The sequence below is a fragment of the Xenopus laevis genome, chromosome 1S (assembly GCF_017654675.1).
Source record: "Xenopus laevis strain J_2021 chromosome 1S, Xenopus_laevis_v10.1, whole genome shotgun sequence".
Lineage (NCBI taxonomy): Eukaryota > Metazoa > Chordata > Amphibia > Anura > Pipidae > Xenopus > Xenopus laevis.
This window is the reverse complement of record NC_054372.1, coordinates 24,599,020-24,625,002: the sequence shown is the minus strand read 5'-3', so window position 1 is coordinate 24,625,002 and position 25,983 is coordinate 24,599,020. Positions and strand designations below refer to the sequence as shown.

Here is a 25,983-nt window from a genome sequence, read left to right as displayed (position 1 = left end):
CGGTCAAGAGAGGTTGGTTCCTCTCAGGGGCGTAACTATAGAGGAAGCAGACCCTGCGCCTGCAGGGGTGCCCAGGAGGTATAGGGGCCCCACGAGGCCCTAATTCATATACAGTTTCAATAAATATTAGTAAAACAAGTCGACTGCTAGAAATTTTGGGGGCCTGAAAAATAATTTACTGTGGGGCCCAGTAATATCTAGTTACGCCACTGGTTCCTCTGTTATCTGACAGGAGTTCATATATGAGCTGCATATTGTTTTACCTTGTTTGTGGGTATGTGAAGCACTGACAGAGCCTCCTCAAGACCCTTAACCCTCAGATTGATCAATAAAATCCCTTTTCACTTCAGTTTCAGCATTATTTTTTACATTAATCAATTAAACACAATTTTTTGAAGGGGACCTGTTACCCTAAGAAATAATTCGTAATTCTTTGCTATCGTGTTAGCAAAATAAACGTTACTAACGCTGTATTTATTATTTACATTTTGTTTCCTTCAGTCTTGGAATTACACAATCACAGACAGGTGTCATTTTGTGGACATACTGTAGTTATTAAGACAAATTGTGTATCCCCTCAAAATATTGTGTATGCACCAGAATGGGGGATCTAATGCCCATGCTCAGTGCAAACATAATTATAGAGTGTGAGGAAGGAAGGTAAAATGTGAGGAGTGCAGTGATATGTAGGAATTGCTGATTGGAAAGTTAAAGTAATATTTGATTAACAGCTCCGATATTTAAACAACTTTATAACAGGTATGGATATTTTAATGAAAAAAATAATTTGGGTTCCATGTTTCATTTGCAAAGGATTTTCATTTACGTGTAGGTGACAGTTAGGGGCGGATTTATCAAGGGTCGAAGTTAAAAAAAACTTCGAACTTCGAATTTAAAAAGGCCAACCGAATGGTGGTCGAATTTTTTTTGGGGTCGAAGTGGGCCTACTTCGAATCGTACAATTCGAAGTAGCTCCTTTGAAGATAGCAAGTCCAGTTTTTAGATTTACCTATACTTGATATACCGTGACCTGGATGAATGAAAATCTTCATAGTCTTAAGGGATACATGTACTGTTAATACATACTCTGATGTTCTTCTGCATAGGAAAGATGTGAGAAAGGTTTCTAATTAATTTCCTAAGCAGAAGAACATCATTGCAGCCTCTTTCTTTCTCCTGACAACTTCCTTGACTACTTGGTGGTCAGACTGGTCAGAAACTGAACAGCAGGTGGCGCTGTTGTAGCAAAATTCATTCATATTAACAGTAAATGTATGCCTTAATTAATTGGATTAAAAACAAAATAAATAATGAATGTACATTGCGAACATGCTTAGAATAGCTCCCTCATCAGTTTTACATTCACCTATTTTTAAGGTTTACTTATCCTTTAATCTTTGCCCAATGCTTCATCTGTTCTAGGGACCTTAAATAAAAAGGAGGCACAGTCACAGAACCTGCATTTAGTGGTGGTAACATGCTGGGCCAAAACATGGGGTGACTTATGGCCCTTCAGCAGTTACTGAACTACAACTCCCTAATACCCACATGTTGGGCAACATTATATACAGAATGTGTCTACTTGTCCTACTATACCTGCTGTTTCCTACCTACCTACCTACCTACAGCTGCTGCCATAATAGCCATACTTTGTGTTGGGTGCATGATCATCTCTCCTATTTGGACTCCACTCTGTATGTGTTTTTAGTTAAGACACTATATTAACACTCACATTTATACCCCTAACGTCCCCCAGACATAGCACTCCATTGTGTCTTCAAGAGGCAGTATAACCCCTTGTTCAGCATGAGCTCAATAAATAGGGCTTGTGCCAAACATATTTTTGTCTTTTTTATTTCCTGAGCCGAACATGGAAATTGAATATAATAATTAAATTCACAGTATACAACTTGCTACCTGCACCCTTTGTTGTGAATGTTTTATGTAGGGGAATATCTAACCCCTATTAATCAAATTAATAGACACGAAGACATAAAGTAGCTTCATGTTCGCGCTTGCTGTGTTTAGTTCATGACCATTTTTTTTAAATAATAGGCCAAAAGCATGTTTAGCACAAGCCCTATTGATTGCACGTGTGTTATAACCAGGCGTGGGTATACTGTCCTTTTAAGCTTGGGAGCTGCTCATGAATATAGTTTCATACTGGCTTGCAGTGAGGGAAAATCATCTTGTTGTTGGAAATGGAAATACCTTCTGTTTGTTTAGAGCAAAAAAATACATACATATATTTGAATAAAAGCAAAGCAGGAGAACCTGTTCTACCAGTATATATAAACATCACACACAACACCGCCTTCTTTGCTTTTATTAGATGCCTGAAAGAAAACAAATAGAGGAACTAATTATCCACGGAATGGTATTTCAATGACCTCACAGATCCAGCAATTGGCTTCCATTAGGGCTAGTACCTAATTACTAGAGACGGCCATGTAGTGTTAGAGTTGCACGAGGCTCCTAAGGTGCAGTGTGAAGGCCTCCCATTGATAAACAATCAGGAATAATTGCTGGGTTAAATTAGTTCATACTGTGGGAAAGGCTAAATAACTGCAGTTATATAATAAAGTTATATAAATTTCCAAACAATGAGAATCATCCAAAATACAGGAGTTTAAACTAGAATGCTGTATATATTCTTTAAGCGGGGGCTGGAGTAGGAAAAGATGTGCCCCTGGAATTGTAGAAAGATCGGGGGCCCTCATATGAGGGAGGGGGCAATAACATAAATCAGGGATGTTTATACTACAATTTCAACAGCTACTGAAGGGCTGTATGTTATAATTGTTGCTGATGATTGTGATGGGTTCTCTACATTCCCTCTTCCTGGCTGGGTTTCTCTGATGGTCTGGCCAAACACACTTTTCCCTGTACCGTAAAACTGATCCTATTACTAACTTAAAGGGGACCTGTCACCCAAAAATATTATTCAAAATCCTATTTTATCACATTAGTCAAGCAAAATGAACTTTAACTACACTATATAAATTATTCGAATTTAGTTTCCTTCAGTCTGGGAATTCATAATTATAGCAAGCAGGCAGGAGCCATTTTGTGGACACTGTTATTAAGGCAAGTCTTGTATCATCTCAGAATCTTGTTTGTGCACCAGAATGGGGGACCTGATGTCCATCCCCATGTACTGGCTACACAATTAAATGGTGAAGAGAACGGGGAAATATGTCGAGAGCAGTGGCATCTTAAAAGTGCTGAATGGAAAGTGAAAGTAATTGTCTGACCCGCCTCTATGCCCAGGGCATAGAGGACGGGCAGACAATATTTGATTGACAGCTGAGATTTTTAAATGAGCTTACAACAGCTATGAACGCTTTAATAAAAAATAGAAATTGGATTTCATGTTTAATTTGAAAAGGACTTGTATTATACAGATTTTTGTGTCTGGATGACAGGTCCACTTTAAATCAAGCAACCACAAAAAATCTAGTTAAAGGGGAACTCCACAAAAACATAACGTAAGCTTTTTGAAAAGTAAACATAATTTCAAGCAACTTTGCAATATACATCAATTAAAAAATATGCAGACTTTTCATGATTTTTAATGGTTTCTGACAGTTCCCTAAGCCGAGCCCCCTGCTCTCCTGCTGATCTATCTGACTACTTTGCTGAGCTGGCTGACTACTGTTACTTTGTATCAACTGCCATCTGTTCTCAGCCTGCATCCTCCAAACCCCACAATTCCCAGCACACGTGATTTCAATAAGGAAAGGAACATCATAGTGCAATACATTGTTGGTTATGTAGTTCCTGCATGATGTCTGTAAGCTGTGGAGAAGTTGTTACAATTGGTAACATCAGTGTTTAGTCCCTCCTTCCCTGCCAGGACTTCAAATGATGCAGAAAGAGAAGAATGGTTAAACAGCTGCATTTTAGCATAGAAAATTGCATTTATTCAAACTTTTTGAAGAAACAGGTAACTGTGATTGGCATATTAGGGTTTTCTTTGTTATGTGGGTCTCTTTATCAAATTTTGGTTTGGATGCCGAAGTTCCTCTTTAACAAGATTGTTTAATTCAGTCTGCAGTTGGGAGTGAGATCCTGCACAAATGCAGAATGACCAAAAAATATCCAGGCAGCCCTTTTAATTAGTGGAATTGGCTATATAAGCCACACCCATTGCTGACTCAGTAGTATCATGAAGCAGTGGTGCGGATGTAGGATGCACTTATCCAACAAATCAGTTTGTCCCATTCTTGCCCTGGGACCATTGAGCGGTGAAGCAGGTGTATTGGAATTCTCACTGCCAAGTACCAACCTGTTTGTGAAAGCAATATCACCACAGGAATGATTTCTTAGGTACATAACTAGGAGAGTACCTGGTGGTCTAGCAGAGGTACAGCGGGGACGCCTGCCCCCTCTTCCTTCTTCGGCACCACATTGCAAATGATGCTTCTGGGTTTCATGTGAGTGCTGGGTCTGACGTCATCGTGTTGACACAAAATTTTCAAATTTAAAGGGACCGTGGGCAATAACTCACTGCCCAAAGTAGGCCTATTTTTATAGTTCTTGAGTTTGATTTCTAAGTGTTCTGATCTGTTCCTGACGCTGCCTGTCCCTGACCTTGTCTAATACTCTGCTTGTCCTGACCTTTTCCCATGTACTGACTATTCTCTTAGATCCTGTTTTGTACTGTGATATTGGTGTGTTTGACTCGGCCTGTGACCTGGACTACTCTCTCATCCCTTGAATTTGTACTGCTTCTCCTGATTGGTGTCGACCCTGCCTGTCCCTTGACCACACTCTGTTCCAGAAGTTCCCTTGCCTGCCAAAAACTCTCTCCCTGGTCCTCTCATGTTAAGACCTGGCAACACCCGAGTAGCGGAGGGCTCCTCCTGAAGTGAAAGGAGGTTGTTATAGGCGGAAGAGTGAGCCGAGACCGTGACCTTGGCACTAGTTCAGGGTTTGGGACTCTTTCGTAACAATAACAACCTGGAGGTTGCCACGATTGGACTTTTTAATGATGAATGTCACTTGCAGCCCGACAGAATAGTTGTGATTAAGAGAATACCAGTGGAATGCTACCTGCCTATATGTGTAATGCCAACTGTAAAGTTTGGTGGAGGAGGAATACTGTTTTTCATGGTTTGGTCTAGGGCCCCTAGTTCCAGTGAAAACAATTCCGTGCTTTCTACTGTACCATCTTGAATGGGTTGAACTGGATGACTAACTGCAGTGCAGACATGATCACCCCAACATCAGTGCCCAGTTAGTGCTGAATGGAAGCAAATCCCACCAACAATGTTCCAACATCTAGCGAAAAGCCTTCCCAGAAGATCAAAAGTTGTTATGGCAGAAAAATGGGGGACCCACTTCATATTAGTTCCCTTGGTTAAGCAAACAGATTTTGGACAGGCAAGAGTCTGAATACAAGGGCCTCATTTGAGAAAGTCTTTGGGCTCAAGCATTCAGGTACTAAAATCACTCAAGAGTTCCTAAACTCTTGCATGATCTCTTCATTCAAATACCTTGGCTTCCTGCTGATATTTTTATATCCCAACAAAAACTAAAAAGTATGGCAGGTTCTAGGCAGTGAGCTTTTTAATTTTTTGAAAAACCTCAGGAAGCCGAGGTATCTGAATGTAGGAAACTCTCACGTGGTTTTAGAACCCAAATGCTTGAGTCCGGGGTCTACAGCATTCTTAAATAAACCCCATAGTGTTCTTCTGTGACATGGAAATGTAGTTCTTAGTATTTATGAATAGTAATTACTTGTGCTTACAGGGTTATAAGATGCCATTCCTGGAATCCAATCAAGTTGTATGAAGTCAGTAAAGGTAATACAGTAGTCTGAACCATATGCATAATATGTCATTTTATGATGGTGTGTTTACACCTCCTAGAGTCCAAAAAACATATTGGCATATCGTGTATTTGTGTTGTATGACTGTAAAAGGGAAATTAAATTGTAAGCTCCTCTGGCAGGGACTCAAGGAGTCGCTATATAAACTGATATATAATGGATATTGCTTATTCTACCATATAAATATAATACACATAAAAGAGGAAAGACCATATGAAAATGACTGAATTAAGATCCAATCATGCATAAAAAGAACTGCACAGAAACTACCATTTCCTTATAGAGTAGTTCATTCTCTTCCTAATCCCCTTCCCAAAAATAGACAGGTATGGGACCAGTTATCCAGAATGCTCAGGAACTGGGGTTTTCCGGATAAGGGGGTCTTTCTGTAATTTGGGTCTCCATAACTTAAGTCTGCTTAAAAAATCATGTGAACATTAAATAAACCCAATAAATTGGTTTTGTCTCCAATAAGGATTAATTATATCTTAATTGGGATCAAGTACACAAGATTCTGTTTGGTAGTAAACCCTGCTGCATGGCACTGCTCAACCAAACTTTATTCAGTTATTGCTGGACTACAAATCCCAGAATACTGCACAATAAAACTTTCCCCCAAATCTCCACAGCCGGTGACTACTTTAAAATGGGAAAAATCCTCCAATGAGAATCCCACCTGCTCTGTATCTATCTGGCACCCAGTTCTTTGTTCCTGTAATTGGGGTTCAAAGTTTTAAGCACAGTTTTCCCAGCACTGAACAAGTCTGTCCTTTACCCATGTTTGATTCCAGTGTTATATAAGGAAATAAAAAATGTAAGATAACAGCCAGATGCCTAGATGACATAGTGCTGGAAATCAGAATTCTTACGGGTCAATTCTTTTGCATTTATAATGAAGACCCAAAAGCCACTAAAAGACCCGAAGTTGAAGTCTTGAAGCCCCAAAAGTAGCTGAAGCCCCGAAGTGAAAAAGACCTGAAGCCACGAAAGGAGCTGTACGGGACCCCATGATTTCTGATGACGGCCCTGAGTAGTAGAGTGTTTGTGGTACATTGGGGGACTTTGATTTAGTGGCAATAACAAAAATGTACAAACATGCCCTAAAGGTGCCTGTACACTAGAGTTGCCACCTGTCCAGTTTTGACCTGGACAGCCTGGTATTTTGAAGGGCTGCCCGGGTCAAAACTTCCTGCCCAGTTTTCCAAGTATGGAAAACCAGGCAGGATTCCCTTGACTGACACGGCAATCAGCCAATCGTCGTGTCACAGCCCCGTCCCTGATGTCACAGACACTCCCATCTACATCACGACCCGCCCCCTGATGTCACGGCCTGCCCCCTGCCCGGTCTCCACCGTTTCAAAAGGTGACAACCTACTGTACACTGTATACACTGATTGCTGGCTCTTGACTAATTTGGTAATTTGTGCAGGTCCCAAAACAACCCCATTCTGTCTAGTTTGGTAAAGATTTTTTTTTTGGTAAAGGGGCAGCATGATGGTTTGAATCCAGCCTGTGCGCTTTCAAATTCAAGCAAAAACAAATGACGTCAGTAAGAATGGCAACCTGCAACTGAAGAACTGCTTGTACCAAGCTAAGTTATGCCAATATAATAGCAGAATAGCACTCTTACAGCCACAGATTCAGTTACAATAGGACAACTGCATTCTAATTCTTGCAGAAGAATGTGACATAACAGGAATAGGACCTGTTGTAATGCCAGGTGTCCGCTGTAGACTCCCTTTGACATGGCATGTGATCAATAGCAGAACAGTAGAACCTGCAGCACTTGGTATTATTATTTACTGCTCAACTTTCCTTCACTTTATCAAGCTAGACATGGGGTTGCAATAAGGTTAGGGGCAAACCATTAGGGACAAAGCGCAGAGTGCAAAGACAATTGGAACCTGTTAAGCCCTCCCCATTTGTTTTCCATTTTGTTTCTGCCTGACCCTTCTTAATAGATTCTAAGCTCTTCAAAACAGGGGCCTCACTTCAAATGTTCAATAAAATGAAATAGAATGCTTCTAGCACTTAAGTGCTTACTCTTACTGTCTCACTTATAATGACAATACGCCTGTTTTTGTAAAGAACTGTGTACATTTGTGGTCAGGGCCGTCATCAGGGGGGGACAGGGGGGAGAGTTGTAGGGGGCCCGACCACGCCACACTTACTTGATTAGCTGGGCCCCCCATCTTTCTGAGAGCTGCTGACTTTGGGAAGGCATGGATGTTTAAGGAGCCCTGGCCACCAATTTAGGCCACCAATTTAGGCCACCAATTTTTTTTTCTCATGTGGGGTCCTAGCCACCAATATTTTTTAATGGGGGGGCCCTGGCCACAAATGTTTTTTTATGGGGGGGCCCTGACCACCAATATCTTTTTATTTTTTATTAACATGTGGGAACCCGAGCCAATATTTTTTTACTGTGTGGTGGAGGGCTGACCTGTGGGGTGGGCGGACCTGTAGGTGGGGCTTGCGGTGGGCACAGCCCAGGGGGCCCAGGAAATTTTGTCGTATAGGGGCCCTGCGATTTCTGATGGCGGTCCTGTTTGTGGTTCTATTTAAATATATAAATATATATATATATATATATATTTACTGTATACACTGTATAATGCATACAAACAAAATGCTTTTTGCATGCAAGTTAGGGAGAGAGCACTTGTTCTTTACTATGGCAGACAGTGAAGACAGGGCTAACTTGTGACCACTGACTCTATACTCTGCACATAGCACCAGCTTTCACAAATAGTGTTAGGTGGAGAGTGCAGCTGGACCCTTTTAAAAGGAGCCCTTAAAAGAATTGTTCAGTATAAAAATAAAAACTGGGTAAATAAATAGGCTGTGCAAAATAAAAAATGTGTCTAATATAGTTAGTTAGCCAATAATGTAATGTATAAAGGCTGGAGTGACTGGATGTCTAACATAATAGCCAGAACACTACTCCCTGCTTTCCACTGATTGGTTACCAGGCAGTAACCAATCAGAGACTTGAGGGGGGCACATGAGTCATAACTGTTGCTTTGGAATCCGAGCAGAATGCTGAGGATCAATTGCAAACTCACTGAACGGTTATGTCCCATGTGGCCCCCCTTCAAGTCACTGACTAACTCAGAGTTAGAGAGCTGAAAAGCAGGAAGTAGTGTTCTGGCTATTATGTTACACCTCCAGTCACTCCAGCCTTTATACATTACATTTTTGGCTAACTAACTATATTAGAAACATTTTTTATTTTGCACAGCCTATCTATTTACCCAGTTTTTATTTTTACACTGAACTGTTCCTTTAAGGGTATGCTCTGATTCCTCTAGCACTGTGTGCCCTGGGTTGTAGTAAATGACCCCTATTATCTTTATGTAAGACACCTTCATCTGCACTCAGAAGCTGCTGGTCCTTTGTAAGTGGCGCACTCAATGACCACTAGATGGCGATGCAGCAGTTACAGTAGCAAAACCCCTGTTCCTCTATTTTTTTTTATGCCATCTTGGGTATATAGACAAAATATATTTTAACAGTAATTATAGAATTCACACTACCCACTGTCTAACACTTTGTTTCTTTTTTAGAATGTGATATATTCACTGTGATTAGCAATCAAGAGAGAAAATACCAGTTGTAAATGGAACAATACTTAACATGTTGGGATTATTTTCACTCAGGGTTTACGTACAGTATATTCTCCAACACCCCCCCCCCCCCAACATAAGGGAAATTCACTGTGGTTTAACAGGCACGGCCTACACTACTCTAGACAGTTTTACCATGAAGGACCTTATTTATTATTAAAAAATAGGGATGCACTGAAACCACAATTTTGGATTCGGCCAAAACCCTGAATCCTTCGCTAAGGATTCGGCAGAATACCGAACATTTGCATATGCAAATTAGTATTCGGTTCGCCAGGCAGAAGGATTCAGACGAATCCGAATCCTGCTGAAAAAGGCCGAATCCTGGCTGAATCCCGAACCAAATCCTGGATTCGGTGCATCCCTATTAAAAAATCATGATTTTATCGGATCAGGGACAAACGTGAAAATTTGAATCGTCGTTTTTTTCAAAAAAAGACAGAAATTTTTGGATTTTTGCCAGAGCCTATTTCCAGTACAGACCACAGGAACTTCAAAATAGTATAACGACCTCTCCCACTGACATATACAAACTCGGTAGGTTTGAGATGCCTGATTTTTGAATTAAGACTTTTTCCTTCCTCATGGTATAATAAGGGGCCCATTTACTTAGCTCGAGTGAAGGAATAGAATAAAAAAAACTTCGAAGTTCGAATCTTTTTTTTGGCTACTTCGACCATCGAGTTTGCTACTTCGACCTTCGAATCAAACGATTATAATCGTTCGATCGAATGATTTTTCGTTCGATCTAACTATTTGCGGTAAATCCTTCGACTTCGATGTCGAAGGATTTACATTCGGCAGTCGGATATCGAGGGTTAATTAACCCTCGATATTCGACCCTATGTAAATCTGCCCCTAAATCTCGAAAAAAAAATTTTTTCTACTACAGATTTGGATTTTATAGTAAAAAAAAAACCAACTCACATTTTTCTAGTTTTTGGCATTCAGACTTTAATAAATAACCCTTGAAGTGTTGGTTTCCACTAACTTGTCTGGCATATCTGATGGTACACTTATTAATCAAAATATCACATGCCCATGATGGGAATATTAATTCTAATTTTCAATTCAACCCTTGATAAATCTGCCCTGAAGTGTTGGTATTCAACGTCATCCCGGAGCGTCCAGTCGCCGGGCGACTAATATCCCCAAATCTGACCGTGTATCTCTGCCCTTAAATTTCTCTGTACACCTGGACAATCATAAGGGGAAAAAAAATCCTAGGATAGGGTTAGAATGATTATCAGTGAATATTAGGCTATTCAATCCACCCAGTGCCTTTCAAACAAGGAAGAAAGTGTAGATGTTACAATTCAGATTATGTTCCCTCCTTAAGGACACAATAAACCTTCGTTGACTGTGATAAAAACAACTGTTATCTTTCCTTTCATTCGGTTTTGTTTTGAATTTTTGCTCCAAGGAGAATCAAAAACACAAAGCCTTTTTCTTACAGTAGCAATCAGGCTAAATCAGCCAGAAAAAAATGCACATTTAAGATAAATGAGCAATTTCCAGGCTCATTTTTGTATATAATCATTCGCTTACAAAGTGACCCTTTCAAACCAAACATTCTGTTTTGCTGCACGAGTTGATTATATAAGATGCTGAAACCCCATCTGTTCTAAATCATACAGTATGTGATTTTAGGGAAGGGGAAGCAGCTTATGTATTTTCCGAAATAAACCAGAAAGTAAAAAAAAAAAAAAGTATGTAGGATCTGAAAATGATCAGACAGAAAAATGGCCACAAAATGATATGGAAATATGGTCAGTCACGACTCCGAATCTAAATGTCTTTCCCTATTAATATCAGTCATATGCTGTTATTTTTGGTTTTCCATGGTAAGAGACGAGCTGGCAGCGGCATATACAGTAAATATAGAATGAACATTGAATAACATGATACGTTTTTAAAGGGAATTTAAGTCTGATCTCAAATTCAACAACCTGTAAAGATTCCCAGTAAATTTATTAGATCAAGGAGCCACCATCTATACTGTATATACAGGTATGGAATCCGTTATCCGGAAATCCGTTATCCAGAAAGCTCCAAATTGCGGAAAGACTGCCTTCCATAGACTTCCTTTTATCCAAATAATCCAAATTTTAAAAAATTATTTCCTTTTTCTCTGTAAGAATAAAACAGTAGCTTGTACTTGATCCAAATGAAGATATAATTAATCCTGATTACAGGCAGAACCAGTCTATTGGCTTTTATTTAATGTTTACATGATTTTCTAGAAGACCTAAGGTTTGAAGATCCAAATTACAGAAAGATCCATTATCCAGAAAACCTCAGGTCCCGAGCATTTTGGATAACAGGTCCTATACCTGTACTGTATATCTATATGTATAGTTTCTAGCCTTTTCCTAGGTAATACGATGAGTGTGATTATTTGAAACTCAAACCAAAACCATGTGTGAAGAAGATAAAAGGGAAAATAATTTGCTCCTGTTGTTTTGATTAAACAACAGAAGGAATAAAGAAATGAAACAACGGACCGCTTGTTGTGGGTTACTGCACGTGGTTTAACAATTTGAATAAATGGACACCTATCCCTCTAAATGATACTAAATAATTAGTATCTATCCCTATTTCTATCCCTACTTTTTGTTAGTCATAGTTAAAAGTATAAATACATCTCCATAGGCCCCTGTGCGTTTCGTACCTGCAATCATGAGCTGATTATTAAGTACCTTTGCAGGTACGAAACGCGTAGGGCCTATGGCAATGTATTTATACTTTTAACTAGGACTAATAAAGATTTAACTTTTTCACTTATACTATTGGCCCTGTGGATTCCTCTGTGGAGTGCCGGATAGCCCTGTTCTTTTGCTGTGTGTTTTGTTTTGTAAGCAACCACGTCTTCTGGGGGTCACCCTCCCAGTAAGAAAAGCTTGGTGGCGACTGGAAATTTCATGTGAAACATGTATAATTTTGCAAAATGCTTTCCTATCGCACACACATCCTTCCTACAGTAGAAGCATATGAGGGTTACTATGACTACAGGTAATTATAGGATGTAACATTCTGTAACGTTGACATCTGGTCAAAGTCATTTATACTCACAACAAAACATGGACCAGCAGATGTCTTCAGGCATTCTTCCAAGAGTCTCATCCGAGTCTTCTGAAGATCGGGGCTATCCCAGTCCTCTGAAGGTATCCCCCAGTATAAATCTATAACCTAGAAATGAATATTGTTCAGAATTATAATCATGTTAAAGATGAATCCCAAACACAAAACTGATTTTGATGAAACTAGCCAACAATGATGAAGTGCTTAGATTTAGCGTTATGTTTCACGCAGCTTCGGTTAAAACGAAAACTAAAATAAAAATGAATATAGTACTTTCTAAGCAAATTTTATTGACAAGGTTTAAGTGACAAAGAAACTCATTGCAGTGGTTAGGTACCTTCAGTGACTCTAGTCTCTACCTAGCAGGGCATTTCCATTAGTGTTCTACACCACCAATTTCTTTGGTTTTCCAAGGGATCCCATGTGCTGCCCTTGTCCTGCAAATGTGCACTATAGGAATTTATTTGGCTGTACAGTTTTGAGCATGAACTAGTCTAGGGTGTCACAAAGAAGAAAAAGAAAACTTGTGAAAAGTACCCTGGGCCAGTCCATTTTTTTAGGCAAGAGGGTTCAAGGTTAAGAGTCAGTGGGAGGTGCCCAACAAATTGTCACCTAATGACTTGAGGTTTTGTTGTCCTTTGAAGCAGGTTTAGTGTTGCCTGCCAGAGTACTAAAGGACCTCCAGGTGGGGCCCAGCCAAGGGCAATTTCCTTCAGCCCTTTCTTATTTCTACCATAGGACTTTATAACATCAATTACACTCGCATTTTTCGTGAAATCACCCCAAACCCCTGATTTTTTCAGATTTTTGTCCGAAACTCAGCGCAGACCATGATATTTTGAAAATTGAAATGGGACCTTTACCATTGACTTCTGCAGGACCCAGACAGCTTGGAGATGGAGTATTTTCGGATTCTGACTTCCACTAAAAATTTGGATTTTATAGTGAAAAAAACTCAAAGTTTTCGAGTTTTTGGCATTCGGACTTTAATAAATAACCCCCTGGTGAATAGGTTGAACAAAAATAAGGCAGGGCCTCCAAAACAGCAACTGGACCAATCCCTCAGTTAACGTAGTACTATACTATAAACATTACACTGTACTGCATTTTCCCATGTGCTAAAAGAAGTTACTAGGGTTACTACCTGTCCAGTATTGAACTGGACAGCCTGTTTTTGTGGGTTTTTTTTAAAAGAAACCTGGTTAAAATCCTCCTGCCAGGGTTTCAGGATTTTAAAACTGAACAGCCCCCCCAATGTCATAGGACTGCCCCATTTGTTCAAGAAGACACCCAATCTTCTCTTTAATCTACTGCATCTGCCAGTGAAACTGATTACTGTAGAGACAACTTTATAATTCACATAAGAAAGCATTATCACTGCTTTCTTTTAATCTGTTTTTTGGAATCTGTTAATGGAATTCCCTTGTGTACTCTTGGAAGAGCTGCTGGTGGATAGTCACCCTAGGGGCATTATTGCTGCTCTCTCTTATTTAATTTATTTCTTAAATCACTGTACAAATCACTCAGCTATGTTAATCGAGTTAGTTTCGGTGAAGATGGAGAAGAAGAAAATCCAATACACCTTTTAATGGAAGGTACGGATCATGGTACATAAATAAATCATCATCCATTAAATATGGAAGCAAATTGATAGAACGATAAATTGTGCTTCGCTGTGCAACATCTCCATAATACACAGGCAGAAGCATTAATATATACATAATATTGTAACATAGCAGCTGAGGCTGAAGAAGTCCATCAAGCTCAAGCAAACATGGCTCTCAACACTTAATATTCATCCAGTGGAAAGTAAACTAAACAATGAAGCCAAAGCTTAATGGCACTGACAGAATCATCCGTAACAACCTCTGGAACCAATAAATCTCTTCTTTTGACAAGGCTTAAATCCCCTTTACTTTAGTGATTCTGAACCACCTGCACAGTCCTATCACTAAATGGCTCCTCTGGGAAACCTCTGAAGTTGCCCATATCCATTGCCTTTAGGGTGTGTTTTTCTTCACATAAAACAATTCTTTGTACAGCTGTCTATAACTTAACAATCCATCTGTCCATCTTACCAATATCTGCTGTAGCCACCCAACAACTTTTTGTCGCCAAAAACAGACAAAGGGGCAGGGAAAAAAGATCGAAAATACTCCAGCTAAAACCTGTTGAAATCACGTAGACATGAATGGCAGATGTCTCTTTTACAACTGGAAGATCTTTCTTTGATTTGTGGTTTTTGAGGTTTTCTGGTGTTTTTGCCGAAAAAGTAATGGCTTTCGTGACTTTTCTGCGACCATTTGTGCATTTTCAGTTTGGATCTTTTGCTAAATGACTGACATTCGTGTCCTGAGAGTGCGGACCTTTTTTGTAAAATATTTAATCTGATTTTGGACACTGCACCCAGGCATCCGTGAACTTTGTGACGTGAGTGCCGACTCCACCATTGACTATATATATATATAATATATAATATATATATATATATATATATATATATATATATATATATATATATATATATATATATACACACACACACACACACATACACACACACACACACACACAAGCTGCTCCTGGTAACTTCAAGAGCCAAAATTCTGAAATTGGAATTTCAGTTCTTCTAGTGTATTGTTGCGGCCCCCTGAATCAGCCATAACTATTGGATCCCACTGGAACTAGGGTTTGTACCTGTCTGGTTTTGACCCAGACAGCAATGTTTCCAGAAGGGCTGCCTGGGTCAAAACTGCCCTGCCAGGTTTCAAGACTCCCCTAGATTGACATGACCATTGACCAATCAGTGTTCGCCACCTCACAGTCCCTCCCTTTGATATCACACCGTCCCTTCAACTGCAATCCACATCTCAGTGACATCACTGCTTTTTTTTCCTTGCTCCTACTTTATTGGCATTAAGTACTTTACAAGTGGAAAATACCAGCCAAGTGGCGGTGTCAACCAGAAAACAATGCAAGTTTGGTCTGTATGGAAGATTATAGTCTGTAGCAAAGTCGTTTCAGTTATTGAATATATTTATTTCAGCTATACACAGCCAGAGAGCTGATAAAGGGTGAAATTTTGTATCTCAAAAGTCCCATTGTTATTTCAGAGCTGAGTGATCAGCAATATATTTATATATACCCGGTTTGAGCTGACATCTGCTTATAACAATAATGGAACAGGCATCTTCAAAATGTATGCAGATCAGTCCCTAAAATAGTATCTTTCTATAAATAAAGTACTTGTTTTTTTTACTAAAGAAACAGATTATTGAAGCTAACATATGAGGGGGTCTTTTGCATATTCTTTATGTTAACATGTGTTTAGTGTGAAGCACTTCACTAGACATATGGAAATATCTGCATGTTGCATTTCGTAAACATGTACATTTGTTTAGGTACCTAAGCTAGATTGCTACTGTAAAACAATGAAGGTATTTATTTATATATGTCCTGCGTCCATAGTGTAAATGAACCAGCAGCACAATGATTTGAAGTAAAGCAAGTGAATCCCTTGTTTATTTAGCCCATACACATACGAGGTAAGGGTAACGTTTCGGACCCCACTGGGCCCTTTATCAAGCCTTGATAAAGGGCCCAGTGGGGTCTGAAACTTTGCGCCTACCTTGTGTACATGGGCTAAACAAACAAGGGATTCACTTGCTTCACTTCAAATCAGTGTGCTGCTGGTTCATTTTTACATTGGATACAGGACCTGTTGGCTAGGAGAAGGTTATCCAGATCAAGCACCTGACACCCATATTGGGTGTACAAAAGAAGGGTGAGCACTCCAAACTGGATAAAGTACTGTGTCCATAGTAGGTGACATTTATAGTATCCACCTGTCCACCTCAAAATGAACACTTGAGCATTAGTGTGACATTAAACTGGGTTTGCCAATACAGTGGAGCCCAAGCAGTGAATAGTTGGCCTAGTCCCAGGTACTGCTATGGGCTTTTGTGAGGTTTTTTTCTACTTTGAATAAATCCACAATTTAAAAAAACTCGAATGTTTGCATATTAATGAAAAAATCAGAATGTAAAAACTCGATTGAATACAATCGTGAAAATACTTCAAATATTTTAGTTTAAAAACTCGAATTTGCGAAGTTAAACTCGAAAATCTCGAATTAAAAAATGGCTTACATTTTGTCCCATTGACTTCTACATGCCAATTTTTTTACATTCAAGTTTTTTTTTTTGCTTAATAAATATGTACCAGACATTCAAGTTTTTGAAAATATAATTCAAATCTGTGAGTTTTTGCGCAAACAATTCCAGTCATGGCAAAAATTTAAATTCGAACCTTGATAAATCTACCCCTTATGGAGAGATCTGGACTGTCTGTTCCATTTTTACCCAAAATATCCCCAGAATTAAAGCAGAGTGGCTGTTATGACAATGTTATTATATATGTAACCTTGTTATTTGGGGGGAGGGGAACTGACCAAAAACTTCCGTTCTAAGTGCTGAGAGATCTTGAAGGTACAGTGCCATGTTAATGTCTTCTCTTGCAACTAAAAATTTTGATCAGCAAAGTAGTACAAAGTGTTTGGGTTATCTTGGTCTTTAACTGTGACTTTGTAAACCCCTGGCATTATGTGTCTAGACATTAATGGGTGCCAAATGCAGCATATTTACCATGGGAACTGATAGACAGTGCTCCATCTGATCCTGCCAATGTTCCTTGTATATAGCTGTCTCAGCACCATGAATTAATGTCATCAAATTGCCATTCCAACAGCACAGGCACAGACAATATACAATCTGCTACTGATTCTCAGATAATATCAAAACTAACATAGGCCATGCATGTATTAAAGGATCAGTCCAATACAATCCTTTGTATAATATAACTTAAACCTAAAAATGAAGAAAGCTAGAAATGCCATATTTTATACACTAAACTCAGAATCTCTATAGTAGTATTGATCCAGAACTTCAAAGTTGCCACAGGAGCTCACCATCTTGGATTTTGTTGGGATTGCCAGTGACACTGCACCTGCTCAGTGTGATCTGGGCAGCTGTTAAGAAGCTAAGCTTAGGGATCATCACAAATTACTTCACATTCACTACCTTGGGCTGGTATAGAAGCCCAAGATATAACATCTAACATTTCTGCCCTACTTCTTTAGTTATGTTTTAGTGCTCCTTTAAATAATTACATGTTTGACAGTCTTGCTTTGCTATGAACACTTATCATTATTTTTATTCAAAAGTTATAACCTGACAGTTTCAGAGGGGGAGTCAGCTGGTTGAGAACAGAGAAAAAGCAAAGATTCTGAACTGTTATTTTTCTTCTCTCTACACAACCAAACCAGCTAATGAAGGTTTCCTTCTTAATAGTCTCAATTTTGTAATACAACAAATAATGCATAGTTCACGCAAGAGGAAATTCAAAAGAGAGTAGAAAATGTAGAGATGAACAAAGATCCAGGAACGGATGGTATTCATCCCAGAGTACTAAACAAGCTTAGCTATGTGATTGCCAAACCGCTTTACTTAATTTTTCAGGATTCAGGTCTGCCATGGTGCCAAGAGACTGTCTGTTTTATGAACATACAGAACAAACTGGTATGTAGTGAATCCCCCCCCCCCGTTCTCTGCTTTTGTACAAGTGAAAGCATTACAATGCTCTACAAACAATGATTTAGTAATTTAAAACAAATAATCTTTGTAATAAACTCAACCAATTAGGTTCATTGGATTTTCCACTTGGAATTACCTGAAACTCCATTCCATAGTTCTCTCTGCAGAATTCTCTCAGCTTCGGATATATGTGCTCCCTCAGTTCATTTCTTTCCGCTACTGTATCTAGGTAAGGACAGGAAAACATTTTTATTACCATCATTTATTGTTCTTATCGACAATGTGAATTGAGAAACAGCCTTACATAGAGATTTCAGGGCATCTAATACAAACCAAATATTTAAACGTTTGCATTTTTATTTTGAATAAATATAATTGATGCAAATGGCAGCTCTTTTTTATGCATGTTGTTTGTACACTTACACCTTGGCACAGCACACTCCTTTGTATTCATGCATACGGAATATTTTATCAGGGATTCTATAATTCTGCCAAACAAAATGTTTAATAAATGCATTTGACTGATCAGAAGTACCGAACGTTGCGCTGATGTGGAAAGAGGAGATCAGTAAGACTGACACATCAGCCTGCACTACTGACCCATGTAGATCTAAATATCCAGAAGTAAAAGCACTTTTGTGCCTCTGAAGGAAAGTAGATTGGCAGGCGTTCAAACATCCACGTATACCTAGGTCTACTTTATATTCATCATTTAGAACCACTACCTGGAACTACAGTACGTCCTTTCCTTGCTACTGCAAAAAAATATCTCATTATTTTCTGAAAGATACTCTGACCAAATCCGCACAGGTTTTTCCCCTTATTTATCAATGCATTTTCCCGAAAATTTCCTGTCCGGGAAAAAACTTTGAATTGTACAAATTTTTCGTATTTGACGCCTGAAATTTCAGATTTTTTTCAAATAATCATAGGATTATTGCACGAAACCCAGTGCAGATCTGGATATCTTCGGGACTTCTCCCATTGACTTCTACATGAACTCGGCGGGTCTGAGTTGGAGTACTTTTTTATTCAGACTTTTAACACCCTCTGGGTTTAATAAATTCCAAAAAATTCTAATTTTATTCCCCAGTATTTTTATAGTAACAAAACTCAAATCTTGGCATTCAGACTTTAATAAATAACCCCCATAAAGTTAGTGCTTTGCCAGAAAAATTGCTGAAGGTTTAGGAGATCTGGGGAGAGGGATCCATGACAAGTATGTGCTGTAATAAAAACTGGGATAAAATTGGGATATTACTGGAGGTTTACATTGATGGGATACCTCTGTTTCATAGAAGTGCACACAAACAATATTTAATGGGTTATATAATAAGTGGTGCAAAGTTTGTTACAGGTTTGGTCACCTATTAAAGTCCGATGGTATGAAAACTCAGAGTCCAAAAACCCGGCAACTAAAAGCTCTCGAGGTCCTGTATAAGTCAATGGGGTCTGCGCTGATGTCCGTACTGATATCCAATGATTTCGGGGATTAGGAGCAAAAAACTAACAATTTTGAGTTTTCGGGGAAAGCTCCAGAGTTTTGCCCGACCCTATTTTTTTCAGGCTTTTTTCTTCTTAAATAAGGTCCATTTGGGAATTCGGAGTAGCTCGAAGTTTGATATTAGAAATACTGAGATAAATTCGGACCTTGATAAATAACCCCCAAAATATAACAATTTGGAACAGTTAAAGAGTCAGCGACCCCCCTCCCATCCTAAAGCTGCTTTAGAGGGTGAAAAATGAAACTTTACACTTCAATATTAGAAAAACAGTCACAAATAGTAATTGAAAAAGTCTTTATTTCTGGGGAACAATCTGAAACCATGTGAGCTGGAAAAAAAAAAGTGTTTGAAGGTGAACCCCTTTAAAGGGGTGGTTTACCTGTAAGTTAATTAACTCGTATGATATAGACTGGCCAAATCTAAGCAATTTTTCAATTGGTCTTCAGTATATATTTTTTATTGTTTTTGAGTGATTTGCCTTCTTATGAACTTTCAAATGGGGGTCACTGACCCCCATGTAAAAACAAATGCTCTGTAAGGCTTCAAATGTATTATTATTACTCATCTTTCTACTCAGGCCTCTTCTATTCATATTCCAGTCTCTAATTTAAATCAGTGCATGGTTTCTAGGGTAATTTGGACCCTAGCAACCAGATTGCTGAAATTGCAAACTGGAGAGCTGCTGAAAAAAAGCGTAAATAATAAAAACCAATTGCAAATTGTCTCAGTTTTCAGAATAAGCAAGCTAGATAACTGATGCTGGAGCTTGCTGGGAGTTGAAAGGCTGCAGGCTGGGCAGTGTCAATGCAGAAGATCATGTAAAATTAAGTTTCTTTAGGTGACATCATTTTTCAAGGGTTGCCTAGTGAACTTTACTTTTGGGCAGTCTATGTGGCAGCATGACTCAGTTTATATTTGCGGTAATTAATCATATTTGCCAGTAGAGGAACATAGTTCCTGTAATTAGGGTGGAATGAAGTAATTAGGATCCATGATAGATAGTTCAGATGATGAAATAACATTGAACAGAGAAACTACCAGTCCTTGGAGGAGAAATTAAATAGGAAAAAAAAGCCAACCAACAAAAACAAAATTAGGTTTTTGCTCACAAAACAATAAGACTTTTCTGTTTGTGTTTCCATGATTGCTCACAAGAGCCCAACAAAAGCAGTACGTGTTTTTTTTTTACCAAAATCTGTTTGGTGGCAGGTAATTTGGATTATATAAGCAAGGGGATGTGCAGTGTCCGACTGGCCCACGGGGATACCAGGAAAACTCCCGGTGGGCCCAGGTATCAGTGGTCCGTCATGCTGCTAAACATTTGGCCTATTTCATGGTCATTCCCTATTTATATGAGAACAAAGAGGCTAAATAGTTGGAATAATAGATTATAGGATGTAAAGAAAAGAGACTAGGGGACTAGAGAGGAAGAATAACAGTACTAGACAGTGGGCCCCTGGTCTAAGGTTTTTGGGTGGGCCCCTGGTGTCCCAGTCTGACACTGGGGATGTGACACTATGCTGCATGTTATCATATTTTTTGGTTTTATCCTCTTAGGTGAGATCCCATATGGGTGATATTTATCTATTTACAAACTGTCTGAAAGGCAGAGGATGGCGATGCAGAGTAATGCAAGCCAAGGTGGCAGGCAATGTGTTAAAACAACTATAGAATGTGCCAGCAAATTAATTTGCAGCTTATGGTGCTGAAAATGTCTATTTAGTACAGGTATGGGACCTGTCATCCAGAATGCTCAGGAACTTGGGGTTTTCTGGAAAATGGATCTTTCCATAATTTGGATCTTCATACCATTAGGGTAAGGCCACACAAGGAGATTCGGGGAGATTTTGTCGCCTGGCGACTAATCGCCTCGTCTTTTGAGCGACTATCTCCCCGAACTGCCTTGGCGTTTTTTCCACATAGGTTACAATGCAAAGTTGCCTCACTGAGGCAACTTCGGGCGACTATAGAAAACGCATTGCCGCGTGTGCATTAGCGCAGGCGACTTTGCATTGTAACCTATGGGGAAAAACGCAGAGGCAGTTCGGGGAGATAGTTGCTCAAACGATGAGGCAATTAGTCGCCAGGCGACAAGATCTCCCCGAATCTCCTCATGTGGACTAGCCCTAAGTCTACTAGAAAATCATTTAAACATTAAATAAACCCAAATAGGCTGGTTTTACTTCCAATAAGGATTAATTATATCTTAGTTGGGATCAAGTACAAGCTACTGTTTTATTATTACAGAGAAAAGGGAAATAATCATTTTTAAAAAATTGGATTATTTGGATAAAATTGAGTCTGTAGGAGATGGCCATTCTGTAATTCGGAGCTCTACAGATAACGGATCCCATACCTGTATCTATTTAATACCAGGTTATTTGTCTAACACCCACCCCCAAGCCATAAATATAAGAGCAACTTTACTAACACCAGGGCTATAATACACAGCGCCATTAACAGTATCACCCAATTCGTCTATTAAAAATGAGAATCTAAAAGCAAGGTTAATTATAGGCAGTTTTACGCACCTAAAACCCACAGTATCTTTATTTTAACGAGATCCTCCCACAGGCTAAAAGCTGACCAGTTAAAGTTACAAGAAGAAAGTTGGAATAAATGTTATAATATGCCACATCTCCTCATATCTCTTAAGCACTTCCACAACCTACTTCAGAACCTGAGGCTCAGCAGATTTTTCCGATTTTTAATATGAGGTTATGACCAGCAGTGGAAAGCTCAGCAACATCATCTGTGTCAGGGGAATCATTTGGGATAGCGTTTATAATATATAGAGGATAATAATGTTCCTCTAGAAACACTACAAAAGCTCTGAGCAGAGTACGACACCAGAGGGCAATGCAGGAGTCTGGGGTCCCTATTTTTTGAGGAAAGCATACTGTATATCAAGGATATGTAACCTACAACTTTCCAGAATGACATTAAACTTTAAAGAGGGGTTGTTGAACATTAAGCTAATTTTTGGTATTATAGAATGGGTAAGCAACTTTTCGGTTACCCTTAATTTTTTCTTTCTTCTGATTCTTTTCCAGTTTTCAAATGGGCATCTCAAAAACAAATGCTCTGTAATGTTATTACTACTTTTTATAATTCATCTTTCTATTCAGACCCTCTCCTATTCATTTTCCAGTCCCTTATTCAAATCAGTGCTGCTGCAGAGTTGCTGAATAGTGATGGGCGAATCTGTTCTGTTTCGCTTCGCGGAAAAATTCTTGAAACTCCGGAAAATTTGTAAAATGCATTGAAGTCAACAATTTTTATGCGCGCAAAATTTTTACATGTGCGGCTTTTTTGTCCAAATGCATTAAAGTCAATGGACGTCAAAATTATTTTGAGGTGCAACAATGTTTTGTTGCAGCAAATTTTTTTGCGAATTTTTGCAGCAGTTTCTCGAAACAATTCAAAGGTGGCGAAATGCGGAAATTCGCCGCGAATCCATGCCTGGCGAATAAATTCACCCATCACTACTGCTGAAAAAAAAAGCTAAATAACTCAAAAAAACACAAATAATAAAACAAGAAAACCAACTGCAGAATATCACTCGCTACATCATACTAAAAGTTAATTTAAAGGTGAACAACCCTTTTAACTTTTATGGGGTTGAAAGGCTACAATATATTCCTGATATCTACTGAAATTATCTAACAGCGGTTTAACAATATATTTTGCCCTTTGTGCTTGTATCCATACTTCCCAATTTCATTTTGAAATATTGGGAGGAATTATTTTATCTAGGTTCCGCCCCCACCCAGACAAGTGGCCCTTATAATGCTGATTGCAAATTCTTTTGCAAATATCATTTGTTTCTATCAGTCGTCAGTGGCTTTTCTGATGCTGCCCCTCCCCCTTGAACCCGGCTCTTGGTGTTCTGAGTGTCGGAACAGGCCTAGGGGTCCAAGAGCTTACAATCTAAACACAGAAGCCTTTCTCCTACTTTCATACAGCAGCCCTGGCTTCAAGGTACAGTAGTTGTAGATAAAACATAAGCAACAGGACTCATTACTGGTAGAAACACACAGGTAAATATCCTTTTTTACAATCACTATATAAAAAAAAAAAGACACATTTCATGGAATTCAACAGTTCAAAATATTTTTTAAGTTGACATTTAAAATCCTGGGAAATTGCAGAAATCCAGCCGAGGAGTTTCCATTCCGTATTCGTCATATATAGAGAGAATTCTCCTTTTTCTTTAGGGATGATGCTGGAGTGTACTGTACTGGAAGTAACTATGAAGTCTGTGACCTACATATATTTGAGTCTTCAAATATTGAGTCTTCCCAATGTCCATGTAAGAAATGGATAGTTCGAAATTAGTGGGAGGAAAATATCATCCGAATTTAGAAATGGAACATGTATTTCTGCACAATAATTATAAGCCACTGACAAGTGTTTTTCTGCGCATTATGCCACGCTTCATTTCTACCGGCAGTCATTTTTATTCCTTTGTTTAATAGGTATGGCATTTTAAACATACAGTATATCACAGCAACCAGCTGCTGGATTCTTTGCGCATGTGAATGAAAAGAACCAACCCCTCACGACCAAAATTATATATAGTTCTGATCATTAAATAGAATTCTAGGTCAATCCAGGAATGAAATCCTTTAAAAAGAATCACTAATCCTGTCCTCAATAGGATTTGAAATCATTTCTGTCAATGTGACATAAAGCAATAATGGCAAGTACAGGCTTTGGGAACCAGTGCACTTATTTAAAGAGAAACTGCAGTTTCCGGGAGGTTTTAGGTGTTTCAGGAAAGGAGCATGGTGGAACGTATGTTATCTGAGACAACATTTGGCACTTTTATCTCTGTTAATAGCACTGAATTTGAATTATTTCTATATATATCCCCTTCTCCCTTCCTGCCTCCGGAAATTGTCTTGGTCTTTTTCACAAACTGTGTTTTATTGTATGTTACTGCCATGCTCTCAGCAGTTTATATTTTGTCTTTCTGTTCTTAAATGCCTGGGCTTCTTTCTCTTAACAACCATATTTTATAAATAACCCCTTCTGTATTACTGACCTGAGAAATATACTGAAATAGACCAAAATAAAGGAAACATATAATGCGTCTCAAACGTTTTTTAAAAGGGGTAGTTCACCTTTAAGTTAACTTGTATATTATAAAATTAAAATGGCCTACTCTCAGCAACTTTTTAATTGGTCTTCATTATTCATTTTTTTTAGTTTTTTAATTATTTGCCGCCTTCTTCGAAATCTTTCCAGCTTTCAAATGGGAGTCACTGACCCCGTCAATGCTCTGTAAAGCTACAAATGTAATGTTTTTTTATGACTTGTCTTTCTATTCAGGCCTCTCCTATTCATATTCCAGTATCATATTCAATTCAGTGCATGGGTAATTTGGACCCTAGCAACCAGATCGCTGAAACTGCAAACCGTAGAGCTGCTGAATAAAAAGCTAAATAACTAAAAAACCACAAATATGTCAAAAAATTGTCTAAAAATACCACTCTTTACATCATACTAAAAGTTAACTTAAAGGTGGACAACCCCTTTACATAAAGACTTTGTCTGAAAATTCACTCCAACGATGCTACTGATGTGTCCAAAAATGATCTGATCTAACTGGCTTTTTAAACTTGATCTTTCCATCCATTAAATCCTTAAAAGTGCATTATGGTAAAAGGAGAAGAAAAGCTACCGAGGGAGTTTATTGCCAATAGATTAGCCACAATAGTACAAGATAGAATGCTATACTTATTCTGTAGAATGCGTAACCATACACAAGGAAAAAGCTCCAGAACCTCTCTCTGTTTGTTTAGGATAGCAGCTGCCATATTTGCTTGGTGTGACATCACTTCCTGCCTGAGTCTCTCCTTGCTGCTCATAGCTCTGGGCTCAGATTACAGCAGAATGGGGAGGAGGGAAAAGGGAGGGAGAGGAGCAAACTGAGCATGCTCAATTCCAAGCCCTGGAGGTTCAAGCTAAAAACAGGAAGTCGGATACAGAAGCCCATGAGTACACAATAGAAGGAAAGAAATGCAGTGTTTCTTTTGACAGAGGACTCTGAGCAACAGAAAAAAAAATACAGTGCAAGGCTTTGATATTGTTGCTAATCTTATTTTTATTGCTGGTGTTTTTTAGACCTTTCTGATAAAGCTTACTTAATTTTAGCCTTTCCTTCTCCTTTAAGGTCATTACTGTCAGGTTTTTTTCATATTCTGTCTTCTTTAAATAGCTGATCAGTGAAAAAAAAGGCAATGCCTTAGTATTGCACAGTATTTTGGGCAGAAATAACCCTGAAAAAAGGAAAAGACGCTAGCGTTTTTTGGGACTTAGAAAAATTTTCAACAAAATTTCAA

The 25,983-nt window shown here is 38.7% G+C and overlaps 1 protein-coding gene across 1 annotated transcript in view; it reads right to left on the bottom strand.

Moving 5' to 3' along the window:
* The window catches only part of nwd2.S (NACHT and WD repeat domain containing 2 S homeolog), a 94,212-nt gene that overhangs the window by 25,352 nt on the left and 42,877 nt on the right, over positions 1–25,983 (bottom strand). Inside the window, exons 2-3 of the mRNA XM_018243086.2 lie at positions 18,268–18,356; positions 12,532–12,648 (exon numbers count right to left, since the gene is read on the bottom strand). Coding sequence (XP_018098575.1) covers positions 12,532–12,648; positions 18,268–18,356 — 206 coding nt within the window. The remainder of the gene's footprint in view (positions 1–12,531; positions 12,649–18,267; positions 18,357–25,983) is intronic.